Below are 26,873 nucleotides of genomic sequence, written 5' to 3'. Positions count from 1 at the left end.
TATTATTAATCCCTAAACTTTTGAGATATCTCAAAACACCCTATAAATTATAAATTAACCCTATTAATTTTGAAATATTACAAAACTCCTCTAGACGAAATGGACCGAAGAAGTTGTCGGCCCAGTCGAACCAGCCTATTCGTCTGATTTTTAAAACAGAGCTTCGAACACTCTCATGTTTGGCGTTCATAGTCAGGATTCAAATCAATAAATATGACTCTAATATTATGAAAAATAGCGTTATATATATGGAAAATAATACAGCCACCAACGGTAGTGCACCGAATTTATATACCGAATGACGTAACAAAATCTTGATTGTTATTAATTTTAACTAAATATTAATAAACGGTCAAGATTTGTCACGTCATTCAGTGCACAAATTCGATGTATATACGTCGATGACCGTAGTATTACTCTATATATATAGCGCTCCGTTGGTTATGTGATCAGTAATAAAGGAACTGGAAATATTACTCTTTTTTTTTTTTTTTTTTTAATACAAACTCTTAAATCATGATCCGATGATTCAGATGAGCGGTAATTATTGCTACTATAGAACCACTTCATTTTGAAGCAATGGGTAATGCAAGAGGCTCTTGCTGTTGTTGATATTTTGATAGGACGATTGGTGGGGTGCATGGTGGTCCAGAAAGGATAAGCGTAGTGAAATCTAGTAAAAACACCCTTGTGATAGTTAGGGCTTTGATTTTGGTAGCTAATTCTCGCAGCCAAAATTCAATTCGACACCACCACCTGAACCACTAGCACCCTACAAAACCCCTCTAACCCTGACACTTGGTAACCCCATGTTTGCCGGTTGTGACTTGCATATACCGCTGTGATTGGGTTGATTTTTTGACAAAATTTCAGCTGATTCCGACGTCCAAAATTCACTCTGACACCACTCCTTAAACCATCGACCTCCACTCTATAAAAGCCCTCTAAAATCGGCACATGGTAGCCTCTCATTCGCTGGCGATAAGGTTAGGCATTTCGGGAATAATTGAATTTTGTAACATGACCTAGTGAAGCCCCCGGCTCCTAGTTCAATCGGTTCAACTGACCGAGCTAGGCCGAGTTTTAAAACCTTGCTATAATAGACAAGTACATAACTTCTATTTTAACTTATTATGTATAGACAAACATTTGATTGATCCTCTTATTGTAGATAAATTATTAACTAAACGCTAATTAATGAGGTTCATCCACAAATTGTTTTGTTTGAAGACAAAAAAATTGTAGACATATAAATATATATTAAATAATAACAGAGGAATTAATGATCCTAAATGACATGGTTCACATGGTCAAAAGTGCAAGAATTTCACTAATCATACTATAACATGTCAATTTATGAGTCATTTTTCAGGTAGAAGTGACCAAATTAAATTGATAATCATAAATGAGTTGCATATAGATATTACCCATCGTATATTTGACGTGACACGAATAGTTGAAGGTCTCGTGTTTGAATTCTCCTAATTTTGTTTCGAAGGGGTTTTTCTTTTCGAAGGAGCAAAATTTCTGCCGTAAATTATGAATAATACTTTTTACAAAATCTAAATCTAGATAAAGGGATGTTAATTAATTAGTTGTGGATTAACTTTTGATAATCATAATTAATTAATTGGTTGAGTGAAAGATGTTGTCTTTCCCCAAAAAATACAAATTTTAAAACCTTTTAATTCCAAAGCTTTGTCTATATCACAAAAGCATATCCATCTATCCACCCACTAATTTAAAGCATTAGTGTAAAACGTGATTAATTAAGTACTTTATCCAAATTAATTACTATTTCTTCATGTAAAATGTGATTAAGTTTAAATATGATTTAGCTGAAAGGGCTTTCTTATTGGCCCAAAATTGTTTTAATCCTGTTTTAGGCCGAACTTACGTTAACGGTTAAACAAACTGGTCAGTCCAAGTGATTCATACTGTATATGTTTAATTAGAGTAAACAATTTTTCCCACCCAAGGTTTGCCTCCATTGCACTTCCCACCCAAAAATTTTAAAATACCACTTTTCCACCCAAAGTTTATATTTCGTTTACTACCTAGAATACACTTTCTGATTCGGCGGTCAACAGAGAGAAAAATCAGTCAAGGCTATTGGGACTTTTGAAGAGGGGATGTCGGTGAGTCTTTTGCTAGTCAGGATTGGTTAGAATTTGACTTGGAAGTGATAGTTTCGTGTTACACAAATTACTCGATTGTCGACGATTGGTGGGGTTGACAGGAGCAAGGTTTGAGGGATTTTGGTGAGTAATGATTGGAAAGCGAATGGTGGTGGCGTGGGGTCACAAAGATGCCGGAATCGGTCGACAATTGGTCAGAATATAAACTTTGGGTAGGAAAGTGGTATTTTAAAACTTTTTAGGTGAGAAAGTGTCATAAGGCAAACCTTGGTTGGGAAAAAGTCGTTTATTTAATTAAGGACAAGATCAAGTCATCAAAGATAAATTAATTAATTAAAACCAACGAGGAAATGCTAATAAAGACAATATGTAATTGTATCCATATCAACTTAAATGGGCGTTTGGTTCAAGGAATATTAGATTACTGAGAATATTGGATTACTGGAAAGATAAATTATCTTGAAAATTACTGGAAATCTTTAGGAAAATGTGTTTGGTTAATTGATGGGTATGTTATATTAATATGTTTGGTTGGGAGAAATAAATTGGTGGGAATATTATTTAAATTACTGAATTGTCCTCTAATTAAATATTATTATTTTTTAATATTGATTATTATTTGGATTATTAACCCCCCTACATTTTAAAAACTTAGCAAAAACAACCTCATAATAAAAGTTTGAAAAATCAATAAATCACCCCCACCAACCCAGCCACTGCCGGCAGGAAATGGCCTCTGTGCGCCGTATGGCCATTAACGGCCATAGACATTGCCGTTAACGGCCATCGATCCGGCCGTTGACAGCCAGATCTGTCAATTTCTGGCCAGATATCTGGACGGAAATGGCCATATCGGTTCACGGCGGCCATTTTCGGCATTTCGTGTGCCGTTTCAGCGGCGATGACCACTGGTCACGGCGGTGGTTGTTGGCGGCAGGTGGGTGGGAGTGGTGGCCTGGGGGGGCTGTAATTTGTTTTGAATTTAAGGGTAATTTTGTCCAAAATGTTAATTAATTGGGGTGAAATAGTAAAAATTATATTCATGTAAATAAATTCAAAAATAAGGGCATTATTGTCCTAAAATTTTATTAATAAGAGATAAAATTGTAATAAAAAAAATATAACCCTGGTAATCTTAGAATACCTAAGAAAATGGAGGTAATCACTGTTGGTATTTGAAGATTGCCGGTATCTTTTATTACTTGATAACCAAACATGGTAATCAAGTAATATAAGATGACTTAACCCTAGTAATCTCAGATAACCCCCAACCAAACACCCCATAAGGGTTTATTTTATATACCTCCTTACAGATTGATTAAGGAGGTCAATTAATCTAAGCACACCCAGAATTTTCGGAAACTATTAGAAACTCTCTTATAATTATTGAAAATCCCCTTTAAATAGGGATTTTCAATAATTTAAAGAAGGTATTTAATAATCATAGGGGTTTTTGATGGTTTTCAAAAAACTTGGGTATGCTTATATTAGAGAGAATGACATTTTCCCACCCAAAGTTTGGCAAACATGCATTTTCCCACCCATAAAGTTTTGAAAAAATAGTTTCTCACCCATCGTTAAAATTTAGATGTTAGTTTTAACGGTAAAAGGGCATTCTCATCAGTTTGCACAATATATATTATAGGTTTAATATTACTTACACCCCTTAATTACAAACTCATAACATTACCTTCACTAACTTGGGAATTAGCCATTTAAACTCCCTATCTTCAAATTCTAAAATTGAAAAAAAAAAAAAAATCGCACCTAGCTGGTTGCAAATCTACCGGAATCACACCCAACCAAGTGTGAATCTGCTGGAATCATACTCGGCCAGGTGCGATTCGACCTAAATCACAACCGGCCTAATGGGATTTGACCTGAATCACAATCGGCCTAATGGGATTCGGTAGGAATCGCAACCGGCTTGGTGCGATTTGATTAGAATTGATAATTATTTAAAACCTTTGATGATTTATAAGATTAATTTTTTTGATGATTTATGAAAAATGTGAATACATTTTCAAATCAAAAGATCTCACATAGGTAAATGAAATTAACTCTATTAAATCTAAAGAAAACACAATACATTCAAAAATCAAGATTAAAATTATTAAATCTAAAGAAAACACAATACATTCAAAAATCAAGATAAAAATATGAGATAGAGGATTTTAAATTAAACAGATTAAGAGAGTTAATTAAATATTTGACATGCGCAAGCAAAAAGAAATTATATTTATAGTTTAATGCTTGTCTTGTTCGTCATTCAAAGATGCTTTGTTAATTATTTATTAATTAATTAAAAGAACTGTTAATATATCAGCGGATTAAGATAACAAAAAGAAATGAAAACGAAATTTCTGGCCCTTCCTTGAACTGCTATTAGCTTGTCATTTTAATGGAATTTGTATACATATGTAAGGCTTTTCCTTTGCTTCCTCTACAAGCGTATGTTTACCCTTTAAAAATACATTTGAGAAGAAACGGAGTAAGAAATTTTCTTCAAAAATATAGATAGGTCGACAAAACGCATCTCACAAATGATGGTTCCTTTATAGGGTATGACCGTTATGAATGGAGGAATGGGCGTTGCTTGGATGAGGAATGACCGTTCCTTGGATGGAACGGCCATTGCTTGGATGAGGAACGACCATTCCATGCAGTGCACGACCATTCATCTCTAAGGAATGGTCGTTCATGTTTAGTGAAAGCTATAAGTTGATATGGTAATGTCAACTCAGTGCCACGTTGGGTTTGTGAGTGAAAATTTATGAAATTCGTTTGTTAGCGTAGTATTACCCTTTCTTCAAAGGGATCAATTTTGAGTTTGAGCTTAGAAGTTGTTTGCTCTACATCGTCAATTTTGTAGACTGTTATAGTACAAATATGTAATTAAGCTCTTTCCTCCCTAGAAGTAGATTTTGGAAGTGAATTCTATATCCAAACCCATGGTATTGTAGCATATAAGTTTTCATATATAACGAGTTAATTAGTCAGCACCGCTAAATAGATAGAGGTACTGCAATCAAATGTAACATTGCAAAGATTTGAAATTGTCATTTTGAATAAAGGGTGACAATTTTGGTAAGATAATTAACTATTTTTAAACTTGAGAATTGTTGGAGTCACACACTGTCTAGGTACGCTCAAGCCTACTGGTTTATATGAGAGTAATCCTCTTATTCATTAAGGCCTTATTGGGTGAGGAGTCAAGCCTACCTCAAATTCTATCATAGTATCAGAGCTCATGTTCAATTGAGCTGAGTGTTTGACTAGTGAATGAGAAGTTTGAGTCGACAACCACCTCCAATAACAAATATGACTTAACATATGGGCTTGACCGTAAGGGGGAGTGTTGGGGTCCCACATATATTAGACACATTCAAGCCTGCTGGTTTATAAAAGGGGATAACCCCCACATTCTACAAAGTCTTATTGGATGAGAAGTCAGACTCATCTCAAATTCTATCAAGAATTATAATAGAAAGGGTCAATTGTACAACAAAATATATCAACCGTTTATTCACAACATTTAATTTTAGGAGCTAATATGTAATAAACTGTTACCCGATAAGATTAACATATTATAATATTTATCGACTATCTAAAAATCGTATTTTATATACAATATTTAATTTATTAATCACCACCCGGTTGAATAATTTTGAAAATAAATGAAGAAATAACAATACGTAATATGTTGATTTCATCCAAGACGTAAACCCTTTTGAAAAAATGGGATGAAGTATTTCCTAAGAAGCATTAATTTGATGCCTATATTTCTCTAACAATATCGACATATCGTTATACCATACAAAAATCGCTTCCTTTAGAAGCACTTTCCAAACGCAATTAAAACTTAATCTCTTTTCTAATTAAAAATAAATCATGATTTTGTCACAATGCAACCAAAATTAATCTGATTTTACCCAATTTTAAGCTACAAAAAATGCACATACATATACAGAAATCTGTATCAATTAGCGAGATCCAATCGATCTTATCAGGATTAGAACTAATGTGTACGTGATTAAGAATAATCAACAATGTATGTAAAAAAATGCAATAAAGTAAAGACAATGAGAGTTTTAAAGTGGTTCGACGAGGTTAACTCTAAAGTTTATGTCTACTGTTTTTGTATTTGTTGTGAGAGCTTACAATACAGTTCTTATGTAAAATTCGTAACCCCTTCCTTATCATTTGAAGGAGTTTATATACAAAATTTATACAAAGAAAATAACAAAATTAAGGGGATTACAATTGATATGAATCGCAATTTTGATATTCTTGCGATTGAGCGCTGTGATTGCATAGTGATCGCTGTTGATCCAGTTATTCCTGTAATATCTGGGATCTGAAGTAATATGAGGATTGATTGAATGGTTATATATATATATATATATATTCTTTTATTATCTTATAAATTTTTCCTAGCTTACGGTCGGTCCTTTTATTATCTTATAAATTTTTCCTAGCTTGCGGTCGGTCCGCAACCCCCAGATACTGAAGGCGTCATTGGGGTGATCTCGTAATTCCTACGGGGTGGAGACCCCCAGATACAGAAGGCGTCATTGGGGTGATCTTGTAGTTCCTACGGGGTGGAGACAATGGGATCAATCCATGGATTTTCCTTCCTTTTGTCGCATTTCGCCTCATCAAGATTTAGCAAAAATAAAACGGAAAAAGAAATTAAAAAAAAAAATTATAAAATTTATTTATTTACATACATATAGTTTACATTGCGGGGGCTTTACCATGATCTGCGGCTGCTCCGGCCACCGCCATAGAAGGGAAAGTGGTGAAAGCTAAACCGAGAGAAGCGAAGCTGGCCTCAGCTAGAGCTCTCTGTTGAAACGATTCCAAACTTGCACTTGCGTCCATGAAATCCTTCACCATGTCTCGATAATACTGTTTGAGCTTCTTTATCATTCGAACGTAACGCAGCTTCAGCCACCGCAGCCTCATCCTTCTCACCATTCTTACTATAAACATCCCTCTCTTTGGCTTGTCGCTGGCGCTGCCTCCCAGGCGAATCACCGGCAGCTTACGCCGCCGTCGCAGGATTANCTCTCCTTCACTTTACTTTCTTTTCTTTATCGTTTTTTCTCCCCTGTTCGTGCTCTAAACCTAACAAAACTTCAAAGTCAGAAGGTTATGGCTATGGATCTAAGCCAAAAGATAATGAGTAATGCTACAGTTACTGACGAGTGTACACCGAATTTGTGCACCAAATGACGTGGCAAAATCCTGACCGTTGATTTATTATCAGTTAATATTAATCAACGGTCAGGATTTTGTCACGTCATTCGGTGCACAAATTCGGTGTAAACTTTTCGGTGACTATATCATTTTCCAAAGATAATAGTTATAATTTAAAGCCAAGTGGTAATAGCTATGGCCCTAAGATGGATTTTCAAAAATCAAAATCCGCATAATATCACAGTGAAGACTCAAAACAGAATCACAATAAGGGTGCGTTTGGTTCAAGGAATGTTAGATTACTGGTTATGTTAGATTATTAGAATCTTATATTACCTTGAAGATTATTGGGAATCTTTAGAAAAATGAGTTTAGTTAGTTGGTGGATATTTTATATTAATATGTTTGGTTAAAGGAATAAATTGGTGGGTATGTTATTTGAATTACTAAATTGCCCTTGTTTAAAATATTAATATAATATTATTTTTATTATTAATTGTTGAATAATTTTTTAACCCCCAATATTTCAGATTTAGCTAAAACACCCCTGCTTATATAAAACTTTAATTTATGACAAAATCACCCCCTGCCACCACCTGCTACCACCGTAAACCACCGTCAGAAGTTGTCGAAAGTCGTCGTGAGTAGCTTACTGTGACCGCGAGGCTCCGATATGGCCGAAAATTGCCAGATCTATTCTGGCCATTTCAGGCCAGATCGATAGATCTAGTCGTTAACGGCTAGATCCCTGGCCATTATCGGCCAGATCTGGGCAAGATCTACCTGTTAACGGCCATGGACCTAGCCGTTGGCTGTTAACAGGTAGATCTCACCCAGATTTGGCTGCTAATGGCCAAGGATTTGGCTTGAAATGGTTGTTTTCGGCCATCAATATGGCTAGAAACGACCATATCAAAGCCTCCCGGAGCCTCCCAGTGACTCTTGGTCATTTTTAGGGACTCCGACGACTTTTCGGCGACAGTCTGTGGTGGTTGGCTCGCTGTTGACGGTGGTGGCTGGGTGGTAATGGTGGTCTGTAATTTGTTTTAAATATAAGGGCATTATTGTCCAAAAACTTAATTAAACAAAGGTAAAATTGAAATGATATATTAATGTAAATTGATTTTAAAACAGAGGCATTATTGTCCAAAATTTTTATTAATAAGGGATACAATTGTAACAAAAATAAGATTACCTTAGTAATCTTACAATGCCTAAGAAAATAGAAGTAATCAGATTACCTCCAATATTACCAACAGTAACAACTATTAGTAATACAAGATTATCGAAATCTTATATTATTTGACAACCAAATATGGTAATAAAGTAATATAAGATGACATAACTCCAGTACTCTTAAATTACCTTCAACCAAACGTCCCCTAAAGGTTATGACTCTAAGCCAACAAGTACTGACTTTGGTCGTAGGTTGGCTCCAACTAGTTATTAAATTTATTTATTGTTTGCAAATGCTCTATGTTCTATGTTTTGATTTTTCGTTTTTGTTATTATTTTTTATGTCTCAAAATTCTTATTGTTCATTGTATTCTTTGATTTGTGATTAGAGAAAGATTACCAAGTGGGTAATGATGTCATTGCGCAGTTATGTATTCAACACCTCATGAGATTGAGAATTTCTTTAATCTAAATCTCTAATCAGATCATTAACACCCCTCAGGTTTCAGTATCCATTCCAAAAGAGACTTTGTGCTGTGATAGAAATAATCCATTTTGAAATATGATCATTGTTTGAAATAGTCATTTCTACCCTTTCAACCATCAGATTTCACTACCAGTGTCGTCTCATATTTACTTTCACCATACCTTAATGATGTCCATGTAAAACTCCCCAAAAATGATTATGTGTATCTGCCCCACCTTCCTCGCATTGGATTTTTCAGGTTTTTCATTAAAAGCAAAGGAAAATTCTCACATTCAGTTATCTTATCTTGTATCACTTTTCCTGCCATGCCCGCAAGGCCAGTCTCGACTCTGTTTCCTGTGATCAGATTTTCAGGTTCAAAAGACAAACTTTGATTTCCTGTGAAGGATCTATGTTTCTTTTGTTTATCATTATAATTATATCAGGTTTCAGAATTTGTTGTAGCAAAATAATATTTATGATAAGCCACAAGTGTAATATACAACTGCAATAGCACAAGAGGAATACATATCAATTACATTTAGGTAATAGCTTAATAAAGTGGTGAAAACCACAGGAAAAGTTAAGAACTGACTTAATAGTATCGCCATTTAAGGTAAATGATATCCCTTTCGAGGAAATCATAATCTACCCGCTGTAAATAAATAGAGAACTTTTTCAGAAAGTGACTGGTTAGATATAAAAGAAGGTAACTCTTTGTACCAAGCATGCTCAACCTCTGCTTCATTGATTCACTCAGGTTCAACTTCTCCATTCATTAATTCACTCAAATCTTACTCGCTCAAGTTGAAAACTTCCTCATTCATCGATTCACTTAACTCCTACTCCGTAGTCCGTAGAACTGCTTCCACCTTCATTCATTGATTTATCAAACCCCAATTAAGAAGGATGTCATTTGGTGAAGAGAGATGTTCTGTGATCATGACAAGCATTCAGTTCGAGCCCTGTCCATGATTATAATTGACAAAGAAGTTAAAACTCTGGATATAAAACCATAAAGAAGATAGAGGTTTATGAGATCTTTCATTACATGCCTCGCAAATTTAGTAAGCTCCCACCATAATATTGATACTAATAAGATTCTAGTAACATGTAACAATGTTGTAGTAATGAAAAATAGCTTTTACAACAAGTGTCTAAGGTTACTAAAACATTACTTTTGTTTAACAAAGTCTTGTCTTTGCCAATAAAACATCATGCCAGTAGCATTAATGTACCAATTCTTAGTTTGGCTACAAAGAAAAATTTTATTTGAAAACAGTCTTTGCTACCACAAATGGCTACGAGCCAGCCTAGATTGATTAGTAAACTTAGAAGAGAAAATCCGACAGGGCCCGGCTTTTCTTTCTTTTCTTTTTCTGGAATATTTTGCACCCTTCAAAATGAAGAGCTACTTCAGGTTTCTATTAAAAACATCTAAAATTGCTTTACTATCAGACAGGGGGAAAATGAGAATACAGAAAATATTTATTAAGTTTACCATTGATTTGCAGCAAAACAAAACATATTATTGCGAGTGAGAGATATTCAAAATAATTGATATTCAAGTTCTTATAAAACAACTATAATATTACAAAAAAAGTATACGTTAGCNTCGCTTATTTCAATAATATCTTCTGTGTTTATGGTTTTCTTTTTTCTTTTTTAATTAATGGTACATCCGAAAAATTCTCTAATCAAGTTTTTCATGAAACCTGATTTGAAGACAATTTTCTTCTTCTTTTAATTAATAATCCTTGTAAACTACACAAAGGTCTAAAGGTCTCTAAATGCTACTGGCAAGTGATAAAATGTAAACTTAATAAACCATATATCACATATAATGTTAAACAATAAAACTAGTAACAATAGGTTATATATATTGCCTCACCAACTAGCTAATCAAATGCGAGTCCCTCCTTGGACGTATTCCTTCTTTTGCTCATCAGCACGAGGTATTAGGAATCATTTCCAGCTGTTGTTCCCCTCCCAATGGCAGGTTCTTACGCATTACTCACCCGTCCGTCGCTGGAAACACCATTTTCCATTTGACTTGCATGTGTTAAGCATGCTGCCAGCATTCATCCTGAGCCAGGATCGAACTTGAAATCTCTAGATCTATTGTACAACGTTTATGAATTTTGATCAATAATTAATACCAGATCACACTTAGTAATTCACGTCTTACCTCTAAAGGAACTCACATTATTTTCTGTTTTTAACTGGGATTTCTCTAATCCCACGAATGTCACCCGAGCAGGGGGATTCATGCATCGATATCTCTATCTTCCCTAAATATGCCTAGTAACGTCTGTTCATTTGAATCTGTGTGAGAATGCGCATGAAAATTTGAATGTAACAAACTGACAATCAAGACTACAAAACATTAATAAATTAACGGTATTCTAAGCTAAATAAGTTTTTCACATAAGAAACCATACATCATTTTTTACATTTCATTTCATTAACCAATTAGTGGCCAAGTTATTATTACTGATGATATTATATATGATAAGAAATTGTATATATCTGTGACTTGTGACCAACTATAATATAATTGGTTCCTAAATTATCGACATCCTACCGTATTATACAAAATTTCAACACGTTTTGAAATCAATGTTTCAAGACACCATGGCAACTACATATGTATTCATGGGCGGCGACTAAATTAACCTCTTGCTTTTTCAGGCAATCAGGTTCGTTTAATTGATTGGCAAAGAGATGAGAGTTTCTTGTCAAATCGTGCAGCAGTGTATTGTTTTACTTGTATATTTAATTCAGTTGATAATTTATGAGAGAAATGGACCATCCTCTGATCTATAAAAGGCCACTTCCTTGAGCATTTAACCAATACATCATTTCTTTTTTCATACAATATTTCGATGGCTCTTAGTCGTATCTTCTTCACAAGCTCTTTGCTTCTCTTCTCGTTGCTTATCCTTGCTTCTGCAGGTGATTATGGTTATAGCACCAACCCGGAGGGTGACAAACCAAAGTCTCAGGGTTACAATTCCAAGCCAGAAAGCAATGGTTATGACTCTAAACCATATGTGGAGAAGTTAAAGCCTCAGGATAATGGTTATGGATCTAAGCCAAAAGGCAATAATTATGGCTCCAAACCATATGTTAAGAAGTCAAAGCCTCTAGTAAAGGGTTACGATTCCAAGCCAGAAGCTAATGGTTATAGCCCCAAACCATATGTTGNAATTGACGGAATGGCTACTTAGGGTGAGAGTATTAATTTTCCAAAATTAAGGAAATGTTTTCACACCAAATCTAAAAGGGTGATAATGTAATAAACCCAGATAGTAACATACATGTTGTCATAACAGAACAAAATGTTGCCATAATATGGCAACATGTTGTCAATGTTCTAGGACTTGAAAAGTCTAAACAAGTTGTTATATCCAAATTACCCAAATCTCCCTATAAATAACCCTTTTAACCCATGATCATCTCATAATCTCTTTGAAGTTTTATCTCTTTCCCAGTTGCCACCATGTCAATTGACGCTACCAAGGTCTCTGCCGCCGCCACCGAGCCACCGGCCGGCAGCTCGAACCAAGTGGGGTGCTGTGGCTCAAGTCGAAAACACAAACGTTTAGAACTCAAGAAGTGGACTCCTATTACTTTATGGGCTTGGGACATAGTTGTGGACAACTGTGCTATCTGCAGAAACCATATCATGGATCGCTGTAAGTTAATTTTCCTTTTTGTTTTCAATAGAATTTTAATTCTCTCTCAGCCAAGAAAATCAATCAATGATTATTGTTTTGTTTTTGGTTACAGGCATTGAGTGTCAAGCGAATCAGCAAACTGTCACCAGCGAAGAGTGCACAATTGCTTGGGGTGAGACTGAAAGGACCAAAACCTGAACGTTTGATGAGAATTTTGGCATCTGTTTGCAGGTGGGGGTTTGGTTGATTGTTCATTTAAACTAATCTAACATTGTTGCTGTGCATTTGGGCAGGTTTGTGCAACCATGCCTTCCACTTTCACTGCATTAGCCGATGGCTCAAGACTCGCCAAGTTTGCCCATTAGGTCTGTGTTACAGCAATTAGAATGTAAAATTATAATCTTTATTGCATTGTTGTGTTACTCAAATTCTCAGTTATATTTTTGTTTCTGCAGATAACAGTGAGTGGGAGTTTCAGAAGTATGGTGTCTAGAATCTGCAGGTTATGCTCAAAATAAAAAACCAAAAAGAAACGACGCCTGAGAGATTCGAACTCTCGCGGGGAAACCCCATGTACTTAGCAGGCACACGCCTTAACCACTCGGCCAAAGCGTCGTTGTTGAAGACTTTCTGTAATAGATATATAATATAGCTTGTGAGTTTATCCTCTTTGTTTTCATAAATCATGCTAAAACTTGGATTACTCTAGAACTATGGATAAACTCAACATTAATGTTTTTAACACCTTTTTAATGAAAATTTATTTATTCAAGATAATTTACACTGCTCAGCACTAGAAATTTCAGATTTCCCTCTTCATGGTTGCCATTCTTGGCCACTACATTGAAGAAGAAAAAGAAAAAAAAAATACAAAACCATTCTCGCCTATTTTTAATATCACAAGGGGCTGATAAAGTTGCACATCCAATGCTCAATCCTGTACTTGAAGAGTGAATCAGAATTCAGAGCACCCCAAATTACATGGAGTCCTTTGAGCCTTGGCTCTTCCATCTAACAGCAATGGGGCTCCTCACATGGTGAACTCCATTACTCCATTCAATGGACCCAAATTGTTGTGAGTTAACACCAACTCCACCCAAAGCAACACTAGAGAATGTAACCTCATATGACACAGCCTGCTTTTCTGCACTAAACATAAGCTTTTGAGGAGACACACTGACTGCAACATTTGGTGGAGACTTCACTTCAACCTCATAAACAGCATCAACTGAGTTGCCAACATTCTTCACCACTCTCTTGTATGTCACAACATCACTGTTAGACTCAAATAGGACCGAGAATGATGGATAGTTGAGGTCTCCTGGACTAGCCAATTTGCTTGAACATGTATCAGGGCTAACTGGCTCTCGAACGAAAACTGAAATTCTCTTAGCATCATACCCAATTGAGCAAAGGAATGAAACATAATCACTTCCATCAATTTCATACACCAATCCTGGATTTAGAGCTCTATTAGGATCAACATGGCCGGCACCATGGATAAACGGTGTTGATTCTTTACCACTAGCAAGATCTTTAATGTTTTCCCCTGAATTGTCCAGGTTATACGCAGTAGTCATCAGAGCAGATTTGATTGCAGCAGGTGACCAATTCGTATATGCCTTGCGGAGCAACGCAGCCAGTCCACTAACATGAGGGCAAGACATAGAGGTTCCTGAAATTATGTTGAAATCAACTCTTCTAGGATCAATGTCTAGATCAGTTGGTCCATTGGAACCAGTCCAAGCAGCCAAGATATTGACACCTGGAGCAATGACATCAGGCTTCAGAATCTCTGGTGTCAAATGGTTTGGACCCCGGCTTGAGAAGGCTGCAACTTTTGGAGCAGGCGGCGAAGGACTAATCACTGTGCCATAGAACTTAATTGTAGCTGTTGGAAATTGACTCAATTTGAGATAATCTCTAATCTTTTTGCCTGCAATTTCACCCACCATTGTGGCTGGTACAAGATGTGAATCTGCAATCAATTCTTCACCACTTTCATTAGTATTAGCCAAAATCATGCCCAATCCACCAGCAAGTTTCACAGCACTTCCTTTTTCAACTCTAGCATTCCCTCCTCTATAACAAACAACAATTTTCCCTTGAATTTTTGAAGGCTGTAGACTTCCTATATAGCAATACCTGTTCCCACAATCACCGGCGTCAACCAAAGGCAACTTATAATCAGGTAAAGCCTCACCAGAGTACAATGAAACACCACCGAGAATCGTCCCGTCTCCAAGAATTGCATCAGCAGGGAACTCCCGATCAATCGTTGAAGCACCAACAGTTAAAATCCAAGGCGCAATGTTCACAGCAGTGTACGGTCCAGGACCAGAGTTCCCAGCTGAGCATGAAACAACAACACCATTTTGAACCGCCCCAAATGCGCCAATGGCTATGGAGTCATGATCGTACTGAGGAGCAAAACCGGTAGCCCCAACAGATAAAGAAATCACATCAACACCGTCAGCAATAGCTTGGTCCATCGCAGCAAGTATATCAGAATCAAAACAACCAAATTTCCAACAAATTTTATATGCCGCAATCCGAGCTTTTATAGCCATACCTCTTGCTTCACCGTAAGCATACTCATAAAAACTCGCATTAGAAACCAAACCCCCTGCTGCAGTTGAAGCGGTATGAGTTCCATGCCCCTCTGTATCTCTTGCTGATTTTGATTCCTTCGTTTCATCCATAGGCCTCGCCAGAGAAGCCTCGTACCCCTTAAAAAAAGCTCTTGCTCCAATAATCTTCCCATTACAAGCCGAAGCAGGAAAGTCTGGAGCAGTTTCACAAATTCCTTTCCATCTTCCAGGAACTTTTGCCAAGCCAAAATCCGAAAAACTCTCACGCTCAGGCCATATTCCAGTGTCCAGAACTCCAACTATAACATCATCCGCGTAGTTTGAGTTCGGCCAGAGCCCGGAGTCATCGGACAATCCAAGAAAGTGATGTGTACGCGTGGTATGAAGCTGGCGAATTTCGTCAGGTGTTACCGAGAGAATTCCAGGATGTTCCTTCAGCTTTGCGGCTTGGAATGCGGTGAGATGAGCGGAGAAGCCATTGATGGCTTTGCTGTATGTGTAGAGGAGCTTGGAAGAGTGGTGGGGAGAGGAAGGGAGGGATTCGATGATGGAGGCGTACCAGTGGTGATGGCAGGAGAACAGAGATGGCTTGTGGGATTCTGCCACGTGGATAATGAAGCTTTGTGGATCGTCTAATGAAGGTGAGGCGGAGAGAAGAGTTGGGGTGACAAAGAGGAAGAGGAAGAAGAAGAAGGAGATGGCCATGAGAGGTTTTCTGAATTCTTGTTTGGTTCCTGAGAAATTGGAGATACTAATAATGTTTTGTTTTCAAGATAAAAGAGAAAAAATAGTGGTGGAATATTGGACCATATAAATCCATCTCATCAAATCAACAAAATAAATAAATAAAATTGTTTTTTACCCCATTATTGTCATTAATGATATTCATGAAAATCTTTTTCAATAATTAAATTAAAAAAGCAAACCTTATAATATATGATTAAGAGATAAACCAAAGTTAATTACTAATTTGATAAAGAAGGAATATTATTATTAATTTTACTATTTGGGCTTTCCTTTCGGCCCATGAGTGAGGCTTTGAGAGAGGGTCAATGGTGGTGGACCTATCCAATCAAGTGTGTGTGGGACCCTTTGAGATTTTTTGGCTTCTAAAAGGTCCCACATCCAAATTTTCTAAATAAAAATTGATTTTAAATGAGAATTATAGTCTAAAATCATGTTATTCACATTTTCCCTTTGAAAATAAATAAAGATAGATCCTGACATGGTATCTACCTTATTGTAATTAATAAACGAATTTGAGTAGAACTCATAAGCCATAAGCATAAACAGATTTGGGTAGAACTAACTCTGAAAAACTAACTCACAATAAAGGAAGTTCAACTATATATATACACCATAACAGTATACCAACTTAATGATGTAATCACAAAGTAAAAAAATGGTATCTATTTTTTATATGGTCTTTCGTAAATTCTCCTTTTTCTAATAAATATTTACTTACCAAAATAATAATAATAATAATAATAATACAACTTCTAACCATTGTTTTAAAACCTGGACCAGAGGGTAACTCATTTTGCTACCCGAGTCACGAGTTAATCGATCCAATCGTTTGGATCGATAACGTTAGCTATAATTTTATTTTTAAAAAATTACATATTAATCTTTTAAATTTTAATATATTACAAAAATTCACTTAAAAAAGTTCAATTAATCCCTAAAATTTTTATTTATTTCAAAAATATCCAAAAAAATTATTAATTAATCCCTAAACTTTTGAGATATCTCTAAAACACCCTATAAAATTATAAATTAACCCTTATAATTTTGAAATATTACAAAACTCCTCTAAGACCTAAATCGGACCGAAGAAGTTGTCGGGTCCCAGTCGAACCAGCCTATTCGGTCTGATTTTTAAAACAGAGCTTCGAACACTCTCTCATGTTTGGCGTTCATAGTCAGGATTCAAATCAAATAAATATGACTCTAATATTATGATAAAATAGGCTTTATATATATGGAAAATAATACAGCCACCAACGGTAGTGCACCGAATTTATATACCGAATGACGTAACAAAATCTTGATTGTTTATTAATTTTAACTAAATATTAATAAACGGTCAAGATTTTGTCACGTCATTCAGTGCACAAATTCGATGTATTATCGTCGATGACCGTAGTATTACTCTTATATATATAAGCGCTCCGTTGGTTTATGTGATCAGTAATAAAGGAACGGAAAATATTACTCTTTTTTTTTTTTTTTTTTTTTTAATACAAACTCTTAAATCATGATCCGATGATTCAGATGAGCGGTAATTATTGCTACTATAGAAACCATTCATTTTGAAGAAATGGGTTAATGCCAAGAGGCTCTTGCTGTTGTTGATATTTTGATAGGGAAGATTGGTAGGATGCATGTGGTCCATGAAAGGATAAGCGTAGTTGCGTCATGGATACATTAATTTAGTCATTATTTATAGGCAAAACGACAGACCAAAAGGGCTATGGTGATTCTGATTTCATATTATATTACAAGCTTTTAGAGGAAGAATTTCCATCCATCTTTTTTCATGCCAACCAGCCACATCTTAAGAGGCCCATTTCATAACTTTTCTTGTCCATTTGATATATAAAATGTCCACTTCATATATGAAACGTGTAAATAATCTCGTCCTATTTAAGACCTAACGATGAGTTTATAGTGATGGCAGAGACAGAGCTAGGAAATTTATTCTAGGATAGTCGAAATGTATGTTAAATGAATAATCGGGCCAAAATGGAGAAAACTGAATTTCATCCTATGAAATTGATAAATTTTCACCTAATTTTTGAAAAATTTTGTGGGTTTAGGATAGCCATGGATTGAATATAGCTTTGCCTTTATTGATGATTATAATAAAAACTATGAAAACAAGAAATTCAATCTTTATTTTTTTCTAACCATTAATCACAATCTTATATTTTATTTAGGTGAAGTTAATCTCGTTCCCGGAATTCTTCGTTATATATCTTTAGTTGATGTGCACCATCCTTAAAATGATAGATTTCGTTCACTCGAAACTATACCAAACGAAACCTTCACTTAAAACATGTCTATTACAATTATTTGATGTAAAACCTCTAGAATACTGGAGCCAAAGACTCTCCAAGAAGCAAGAAGATTGAAGATATCAAAGGTGGTGTTTGTTTTATTATTTTAAGTTGGATTGATATTACGAGGTAGGATTTGAAAATTAACAAAAACACCTCTTAGGTTTGTTAATTTTGCTAAACCCCCCTTATAATAAAAAGTTTAGAAACTGACAAAAGCATCTCCACTCACCCACTTTTGCAGATTCCGGCCACCACTGTCGGAAGGTAGCCAAAATTTGTCATAATGGCGCACTACCGGCTAGATTTGACTGGTAGTATGTCGATCTAGCCTTTTTTGGCCAGATCCATGGTAGATCTGGCTTGAAAAGGCCATATCGACGCACGAGCAACCAGATCCAACAGATCGTGTGCTATTACGACGGATTCCGATCACTTCTGGCAGTGGTGATCTGAATCTGCAAATGTGTGTGGGTGGGGGTGTTTTTATCAATTTATAAACTTTTTTTGTTGGAGGTGTTTAGTTAAATTAACAAACCAAAGGGGTTTAAAAATAGCTGAATAATTTAAAATTGAATTTTGAGAATAGGAAAACAAACATGTATTTTGAGTACGATACGAGAAAAAAGTAGAACAAACAGGCCCAAAGTGTTGAATGCAACAGCTAGAAAACCTGTACAAGCCATAATTCAATCAAGCATGCAAACCATATTTTGCAGAAATAAACCTTTGTTCATACACCTTAAATTTCGGGGTAACCATGAGTTTTTGACAATTTGGCCCTTGAAGAGAGTTTGTCAACTCTTTATGAAGCACATTGGAATGGTTATGGATGGTTGTTACACTAATTTGTTTGATGATCATAAAACAATAACAATATCGATCAACCAAGAGCATAAACATAAAGCACACAAGAAGATACATGGTTCGGCTAAAAATACTTTTAGCCTACATCCATGGGACCTGGTCCAGATCGAAGCTAATCCAATATAATACAAACCATTACAAGACAATTCAGAGTTGAATTTAGATACAACAAAATAAAACTCCCTGTTCTACGACACACTAAACTTCACCCTTTGATTTCTTTAAGGTCCTGTCACGATCAACTTCCTCCAAGAATCCTCCTGGACAGCTTGAGCTCCCCTCAAGCTTCAATGGTTGAAGCTTCCTTTCAACTCCTTGGCTTAACTCCCTTTAAGCTCATAAACGAAGGAACCAAGTTCCTACACTCAAAAATCAACAAAGTGATTGATAAAGATAAATCACAAACAAATAGAACCTAATCAAAATTAACCTTAAAAAATTCAAAGCTTCAATGGAAGAACAATATATTAGGTCTAAAAGAAATGCAAGGAAGAAGATGATCAATTATATCCTTGCACTTTTTCATCTCCACCATACAAGCCACTTTTCAATAAGGAGCCTTGGATCACTCTTTTGAAAGAGTGACACTTGTAAAGGACAAAGCAATGCAAATATCATACATAAAAATAAAACTTGATAATCAAGAAAGAAAAGTGCCACTTGTACGGGAAACGAAATGCTTGCACATAAGAGAAATGTGCCCACATATTTTGTTCAATCACAGTCAAAGAAAACAAAGAATATGTGTGCACATTCACAGGATATTACAGCAAGTACAAACACATACACAAAGTTCATAAGTCGACAATAAGTCTTTACAGTCCTCCATGAAACATGTTCTTTAGATGGAATTTGATTCCCTCTTTACTCAATAAAACCAAAAGATAAACCAAATAACTTAACATGAGTTAGCATGTGTAGATGTAAAATACAAAATGAACCTCATTACTTTGACAAGATTGTGTAATTTTCTTTTTGGTAAGCTCGATGGTTCGATCAACACTTGAAATTCAGAATTAATTGTGTGAGTCCATGAGCACAAACTTCCAAAACAAATAACTAAACACATACTGGAATCATTCATAGCAATTGTTTATGTAGCCAGAACTTGTTGAGAATACTGACATGAATTTCAATGGCTAAGATGCTTGAGAAAACTCCTTCATTGCATATATAGAAGCTCAAAACACGTCAGGATTCATGCATCAATAACCTTAATAAAAACGTCCACAGCATGACATCAAATTTGCACTGTAGAGGAGGTTGCAACATTAAGAGATGAGAAAGATTAGCCAAAACTTAATAAATCAACTCCAAAATGTATAATTACTGGGTGCAGTTTAACTACCATTTGGGCGTGAAATCATGGTCAAAGCAGTGAAAGTCGCAGACCGATACCAAGAATAACACTGACCAATCCAATAATTCACCATAGTAACTTCCCCACATTAGGCCTCCTCAATTCTACACACCCTTCAGCGCATAGGAAATATTGTTTCTCCAGCATTCCGTCTGTCCCACTTGACAAAAAAATAGAACAAATTTAATCCCAAGATGCCTTGTTTTCTCCTCAATAAACATACTCTTCTTGTTGTCCTCAGCAAACACATATGAGGATTCAATGAAAACCTACTGCGCTACAGGACATCGTATGTTTATTTAAGAGCCTACAACATTAAGAGACGAGAGAGACTTGGCCAACACATACAAAATCAATTCCCACAGTATATAATATAAAGCAATAATTGGTGAAGTTTATTACCTTTGGTTGTGAATAAGTGTTAACTCCCTCAACTGAGTTAATGATGCTATCCAATTTAGCCTTATAGCTTTACCTCCACAATTCTTTATCCATAATTTCTCTAAATTTGGAGGTGGTTCAAGGGCCTCAACAACCATTTCATCTCTCTCACTCCCAACCCTTTCAATTCCAAAATCTAAAACTAAAGACAGGAGGTGTTTGCGTCCATAATGAGCGTTTGCGTCTGGTGTTTCTTACTTGTGTCTTGAAAAAGAAAACCTACAACAGGAAATGCAAAATTAATATTGGTTAATGAACGAAAAATTGCAAAACTAAATACGAGACTACCAAGTGGAATCATTCATAGTTATTGGCAACACAACCAGCACTTGTTGACGATACTGACAAGAAATATATCTCTCAGATGCTTGGAGAAATGTTTGATAGCGTTTATAGTAGCCCAACAGACATGAGGATTCAATTAAGGCCTACAACAGGGTATCCTATGTTTATTTAAGAGATGAGCATGGCTTAACCAACACTTAAAAAATCAACTCCTACATTATACAATACAAAGCAATAGTTGGTGAAGATTAATACCTTTGGTTGTGAAATAATGGCCAAAGCATTGAAAGCCGTATAAGGAAAATGCCACCTTATAACAACAAAGAATAACACAAATTCATCCAAAACATTCACAGGAAAAACTTTCCCACATAAGCCATCATCCAGTCTGTCCATTGCTCTTTTCATCAATCATTTTAAAAAGTCATTCTGAGCGAAAGCTAGAATGCAATATCCATAAGGTCCCCTGAAACGCAAGCCTTGGTTCATCCATTTCTTCTTTCAAACACCTTCCCTGCATAAACCTGGTAACTAAAATCAGAACTAATGCATAGTAATTCAATATTCGCAATATAAACTAAATGTAATAGAAAAAACTGTAAAGGTGAGTTAATGAGCATATATACAAAGAGAGAGAAAGAGAGAAGAAATTACCAGCGACAGTGAGTGGATGGCGATTGTAGCTCTTGTAATCATATTTCAACAAGCCAGTCTTCACCTCTCTCCTTCTTGTAATGCGGACGTAGAATTGTTTTCATGTTGGCGATTGAAGAGTGTAATCTATAGAGGGACTATGACCAACCCAAAATTTAGAATAAAGTCAATATATATTTTTGGTATTTATATTATAAAGTCAATAAAATAGAGCACAACAAACATTAGAAAATAGTTGAAGCATCAAACATGAATATGATTTCATTGACAATTAACAAAACATCATCATACATCATGACAAAAAGTTTGGTTTTAATTGTAGATAACGACGAACTTTAAAATGGAGAAGAAATTACCTGTCTTCGTCACTTTCCTCGTCTTCGTCTTGTGCCAGGAATGTGACGTTACTAGTGAAGATGGTGACGTCAGGAATGTGAGAGATCTTGTGCCAATCTTCACCTGTCTCCTTCTTGTAACGCTGACATAGAATATTGCAGTACTCGATCTCCAATTGTTTTAGTGTTGGTGATTGAAGAATGTAATTGGGCAGCCTTTTTAATTTATTGGTATAAGAAATTTTCAAGTAACAAAGAGATGGCATGATTGTAATAACTAATTCATCTCCTCTCAAAGAATTATCATCCCACTCTTCCCATTCATTCATCCAATAAAACTCAAGATTTTTTAATTTGGGAAAGGCAATAAAAGATCTGCAAGTACCATCATTTTCTGTTCCCAAAAATTCGGTACCCGCTTTTTTTACACTCTTAACTCTTATAGAGAGTGATTCAAGAGATGATAATTTTCCTAAAGGAGGCAAATACTCACACTTGTAACAATTAAAAAGTCTTAACTCCCTCAATTGAGTTAATGATACCATCCAATTCGGCCATATAGTTTTACCTCCATAATTCCCTAAAAATAATTTCACTAAATTTGGAGGTGGTTCAAAGGCCTCAAGAACCATTTCATCTCTCTCATCCGTTTTAAGTCGGTGATCATATCTAATTGCAAAATTTAAAAGTAAAGAGAGGAGGTTTGTCTTATTCCTAAGGTTTGATCTCTTAACTTCACCCACATCTACCACATTTTCTAACCTCGAAATACCAAGACACCGAAGATTTCTCAAGTTTTTCAAACTTTCAATACTACATGCTTTACCACCATGGCTACTACTACTCCGTACAAAATGTTCCAAAGTTCGAAGACAAGTTAATCCTTCAATTCCTTTTGGCATGTATTCTATCCTAGTATAATTAATTATCAAATGCCTCAAGTTGATTAACTTTCCCATCTCTTGAGGTAATTTTCTTAGACTTCCACAATTGTTAAGGTTTAACGTTTGTAGATTATATAAATCACATAATTCCTTTGACAATTTTTTTAAATTGTCATTATAAGATAAATTAAGATATCTAAGATGTATCATCTTTTTTATTTCTCTAGGGATTTCTTGAATATCAGTGAAGCAAAACTGTAATGCTCGTAGACTTAAGTTATCAAATAATTTGGACAGAATCAACTTGTTTGGCTTATATTTACGCTTAACCAAAAGACTACGCAATTTATTTTCATTATAAATGCATAGAGAAAACGAGGCTCCTTCTCCTTCTATAGGAAAAAGGTATTTTTCTTCTCTAAGTGTTACCATTGAGTGTCGAACATTTTTTAATGAAGACTTTAATTGAGACTCACTATACTTCTCAATCTCTATCTCTATACTAAAACATTCATTTTTGGTAAGAAATTGAGCAAAATCATGCACTATATCATGCATCTTATATCTTTCTATGCTTCCATCATATTTATTTTTCTTAAAATCTTGAAAAAAAGAGCGTACTGCTAAACTTTCAAAGTATTCCTCACCAATTAATTCCATGTCCTTGTTTCGCTCATCCCTAAGATAAATTTGAGCCATCCATAATTTAATTAATTCATCTTTTTCTATCTCATAATCTTTTGGAAAGATAGCACAATATGAGAAGCATTTTTTCAATGTAGAAGACAAATCATAATAGCTTAATAGTAAAGGTGGAAAAATCCCTCTTTCTACCTCTTCTATTTCCCACATTTCACTGTCTAGAACACTTTGCCACTCTCCAATATTTGTTTTGAAACGCAAGAGGCTTCCTAAGGTTTTTATAGCAAGAGGTAAGCCCTTGCATTTGGCTACAATTTTTCTACCAATATCTTCTAATTTTTTATTGGCTTCACCTGGAAATGCAATTTGACTAAATAACGACCAAGACTCATCTTTTGATAATGTCCCTAACACGATTATGTTGGTGGTTCCTATAGTTTCGGCAACATTTTGCTTACGTGTGGTAATTAGAATTCTACTTCCTTGAGAACCACATTTCAAAGCAATCATCAATTGTTCCCAATCTTTGGGATCCTCAGTCCATACATCATCTAGGACGAGAAAAAACTTCTTTCCCTCAAGAGATTGACTAATTTTTTGCAAAATATTTTCTAATTCAACTAATGCCCTTTCTAAAGGATTTTTTACTAGAGATTCGAGGATTGCTTTTGCAATCCTTGTCTCATCGAAAGGTTCCGAGACACACACCCATATCCTTTCATCAAAATGGACTTTTACTTTATTATCATTAAAAACTAATTGAGCAAGAGTAGTCTTACCTATTCCTCCCATCCCTACAATAGAAATGATAGAAATGGCTGGTTCATGACTACTCTTATTCAACAACTTGTTTAATAATTCATCCCTATCAGTACCTCTCCCATGGACCATTGGCACATCTATAAGAGATGTAGTCGTTGGTCGTCTTACTTCTACGTTGCCCTCTTTCAAACTAAAACCAAACATATTTTTTTCTACAGCAATAACATCTATCGTTTTATTCAGATCTTTTATCTTGCGAGCAATGGCACAAGGCAAGATAACTTTTCTAAAACAAAAGCTATAACAGGGGATGAGGGAACATACCTTTTTTATCATAGGCTTGGAGGCATTTCTAACTTCCTTAAGTTGTAATTTCCCAATAGAAGTGTTCCACTCATCCAACACATCATCTATATCATAAGATGCCTCTTTAAGCTTATCCAGCCAATCCCTCACACCACTATCCTTGAATTGTCTGCTCTCTGCATCTTCAAGGACAGCTCGAATGGCCTGGAAATGGCTGGTGAGCTTTCGGACTTGGTCATCAACACCCGCCACCAGCGTCAACTGTCCATCAATCTGTTGACGAGCGAATGAAGCCAACTGCTCCAAGACAACAGAAACAAGTGCTTCAGCCATACTAAAAGATAGTATATAATTGAAGAAAGATGAGAAACTAATATTTTGTGTTGTGTGTAGACAATGCTATGCCACAATCAATAAATATAGTGCAATATGGAACAAAGAAAACAATTCTTTACTTGCTGCACGGGTCGAACAACAGTTTACTTAGATTCTGGTTAAGGTATAAATGTAACTAAAACAAGCTGTTTTGCATCATAAAAATTATGGATTCTGCTTCTGCAAGCAAGAATATGATGCAATTAAAGGGTTGAACTTGAGATAATGTATAAAGATCAATTTGGTGTTAGAAGAAAGTTTACTCAAAGAATAATATTATCTTTGCTTCATGTGTGCTTATTCCCTCGTGATGGTTGCAAGTTAAGCATAAAACATATATGTAGCCATGCTCTAACTTTTATTCTATGGAGTACTGTGAATGTTACAATTCTAAAAAGGACTAATTATTTTTTTATTAGTCATTTATCTACTTAATTATTTGTCCCATAGTTGATTAATTGATTAATTTTTAAGTGTCAAAATGTTTAATTTAATTTTTGGGTGGAATGAGGTGCCTCAAGGAGAGACTTGGGGATCCCCTCTCTGGGTTCAAAGTTAGTGCTTTTCTTTGTTGCTCCATTTTTAAAGTTTAATTTCAGATGAGAACAGTATATATAGGCTGTTCATATCATATTGCTGGGACCAAGGGAAAAAGGATCAACAGCTGCATTTTCTCTTAAATATCTTACGTGCAGAAGGGTATTCTGTTGGTTGTTATACTAGCTATGAAGAAGTTATTCTCACTAGCACTGCGAGATGGGTGATATTACAATTACTCTGTGTAGCTTTGCATGTTATAGTTTTTTGATGTCAGAGATGGTTTTCTATAAGCAGACCAGATACGAGAACGAACGTATATGAGTTCCAGAGTAATGTTATGCTTATAATTGAATCATATAAGCAGACAAAAAACAAAGGTTAGGGTAGTTATTTTATATTAATTTTTTGTAATTTTCAGTTGTAAACAAAACATTATTGATAAGTTGAAATGATATAGTTTTATTGATGTCAATAGAGGTTTGAGATTAGGGTCCATGGTGTTGGATGCACCCAATCAAGTGGCGTGTGACGCTTTGATAATTTTAGACTTCTAAAAGGTCCTACGTCCAAATTTTCTAAATAAAAGTTGATTTTAGATGAGGATATTGTTTAAAATCATGTTATTCACATTTTCAATTGAAAAGTTATTGACTAAACAATAAATGAGTAGAATTCATTTTCAAAAGCTAACTCAAAAGAAAATGAAGTACAACCACATATATTAATATACACCATAACAATCCACAAATTTAACGATGTGAGATAAATACAACTTTTAAAATATTTTCTCACACTCGTCCAAGGTCAAGGTCCAAGCTAAACAAATATGACTTTAATATTATGATAAAGTGGGTTTCATAGAACCTTAACATGAATCCTTAGATTAGATTATGATATTACAAAAAAAAAAAAAAAAAAAAAAACTACATTACAGTATGCTTTGTTGGCTTACGTGATCAGTAATTAAGGTACGGAAAATATTACTCTTTTTTTTTATACAAACTCTTAAATCATTATTTGATGATTCAAACGAGGGTTAATTATTAGGCTATAGTGATTCTGATTTCGTATTATATTACAAGCTTTTAGAAGAGTTTCCATACATCTTTT

The 26,873-nt window shown here is 35.2% G+C and overlaps 4 protein-coding genes and 1 non-coding gene across 5 annotated transcripts; 1 reads left to right on the top strand and 4 right to left on the bottom strand.

The window, feature by feature from the left end:
- Nucleotides 1-6,271: 6,271 nt before the first annotated feature.
- LOC116120341 lies at nt 6,272-11,067 on the bottom strand. The gene is made up of 3 exons (XM_031406296.1): nt 11,001-11,067; nt 6,896-7,213; nt 6,272-6,792 (listed from the first exon to the last, which is right to left on the bottom strand). Exons 1-3 carry the CDS (start codon nt 11,065-11,067, stop codon nt 6,755-6,757), a joined length of 423 nt encoding a protein of 140 aa, XP_031262156.1. The 3' UTR covers nt 6,272-6,754.
- A 1,400-nt stretch (nt 11,068-12,467) lies between these two features.
- Nucleotides 12,468-13,183, top strand: LOC116120238 (RING-box protein 1a-like). Its single transcript, XM_031406180.1, has 4 exons — nt 12,468-12,680; nt 12,775-12,834; nt 12,956-13,027; nt 13,118-13,183. Exons 1-4 carry the CDS (start codon nt 12,485-12,487, stop codon nt 13,153-13,155), a joined length of 366 nt encoding a protein of 121 aa, XP_031262040.1. The 5' UTR covers nt 12,468-12,484; the 3' UTR covers nt 13,156-13,183.
- A 12-nt stretch (nt 13,184-13,195) lies between these two features.
- Nucleotides 13,196-13,277, bottom strand: TRNAS-GCU. Its single transcript has one exon. It is a non-coding gene; the product is annotated as a tRNA-Ser (tRNA).
- A 118-nt stretch (nt 13,278-13,395) lies between these two features.
- Nucleotides 13,396-16,036, bottom strand: LOC116120237 (subtilisin-like protease SBT1.4). Its single transcript, XM_031406179.1, has one exon. The coding sequence runs from the start codon at nt 15,956-15,958 to the stop codon at nt 13,640-13,642; it is 2,319 nt and encodes a 772-aa protein (XP_031262039.1). The 5' UTR covers nt 15,959-16,036; the 3' UTR covers nt 13,396-13,639.
- A 6,235-nt stretch (nt 16,037-22,271) lies between these two features.
- LOC116120340 (putative disease resistance protein RGA3) lies at nt 22,272-25,181 on the bottom strand. Its single transcript, XM_031406294.1, has one exon. It carries the CDS (start codon nt 25,179-25,181, stop codon nt 22,272-22,274), a length of 2,910 nt encoding a protein of 969 aa, XP_031262154.1.
- Between the last annotated feature and the right edge of the window lie 1,692 nt (nt 25,182-26,873).

The sequence above is a fragment of the Pistacia vera genome, unplaced genomic scaffold, assembly GCF_008641045.1.
Source record: "Pistacia vera cultivar Batoury unplaced genomic scaffold, PisVer_v2 Contig93, whole genome shotgun sequence".
In the NCBI taxonomy this organism is placed as follows: domain Eukaryota; kingdom Viridiplantae; phylum Streptophyta; class Magnoliopsida; order Sapindales; family Anacardiaceae; genus Pistacia; species Pistacia vera.
Note: the sequence above shows the minus strand (reverse complement) of the source record. Positions and strands in the feature narration are given on the sequence as shown.

What these genes read in the sequence shown, in the direction of transcription:
- LOC116120238 (XM_031406180.1), top strand. Translation starts at nt 12,485, where the DNA reads ATGTCAATTGACGCTACCAAGGTCTCTGCCGCCGCCACCGAGCCACCG. An exon ending in AAACCATATCATGGATCGCT is followed by an intron (nt 12,681 to 12,774) that starts GTAAGTTAATTT and finishes TTTTGGTTACAG; the next exon opens with GCATTGAGTGTCAAGCGAAT. An exon ending in TCGCCAAGTTTGCCCATTAG is followed by an intron (nt 13,028 to 13,117) that starts GTCTGTGTTACA and finishes TTGTTTCTGCAG; the next exon opens with ATAACAGTGAGTGGGAGTTT.
- LOC116120237 (XM_031406179.1), bottom strand. Translation starts at nt 15,958, where the DNA reads ATGGCCATCTCCTTCTTCTTCTTCCTCTTCCTCTTTGTCACCCCAACT.
- LOC116120340 (XM_031406294.1), bottom strand. Translation starts at nt 25,181, where the DNA reads ATGGCTGAAGCACTTGTTTCTGTTGTCTTGGAGCAGTTGGCTTCATTC.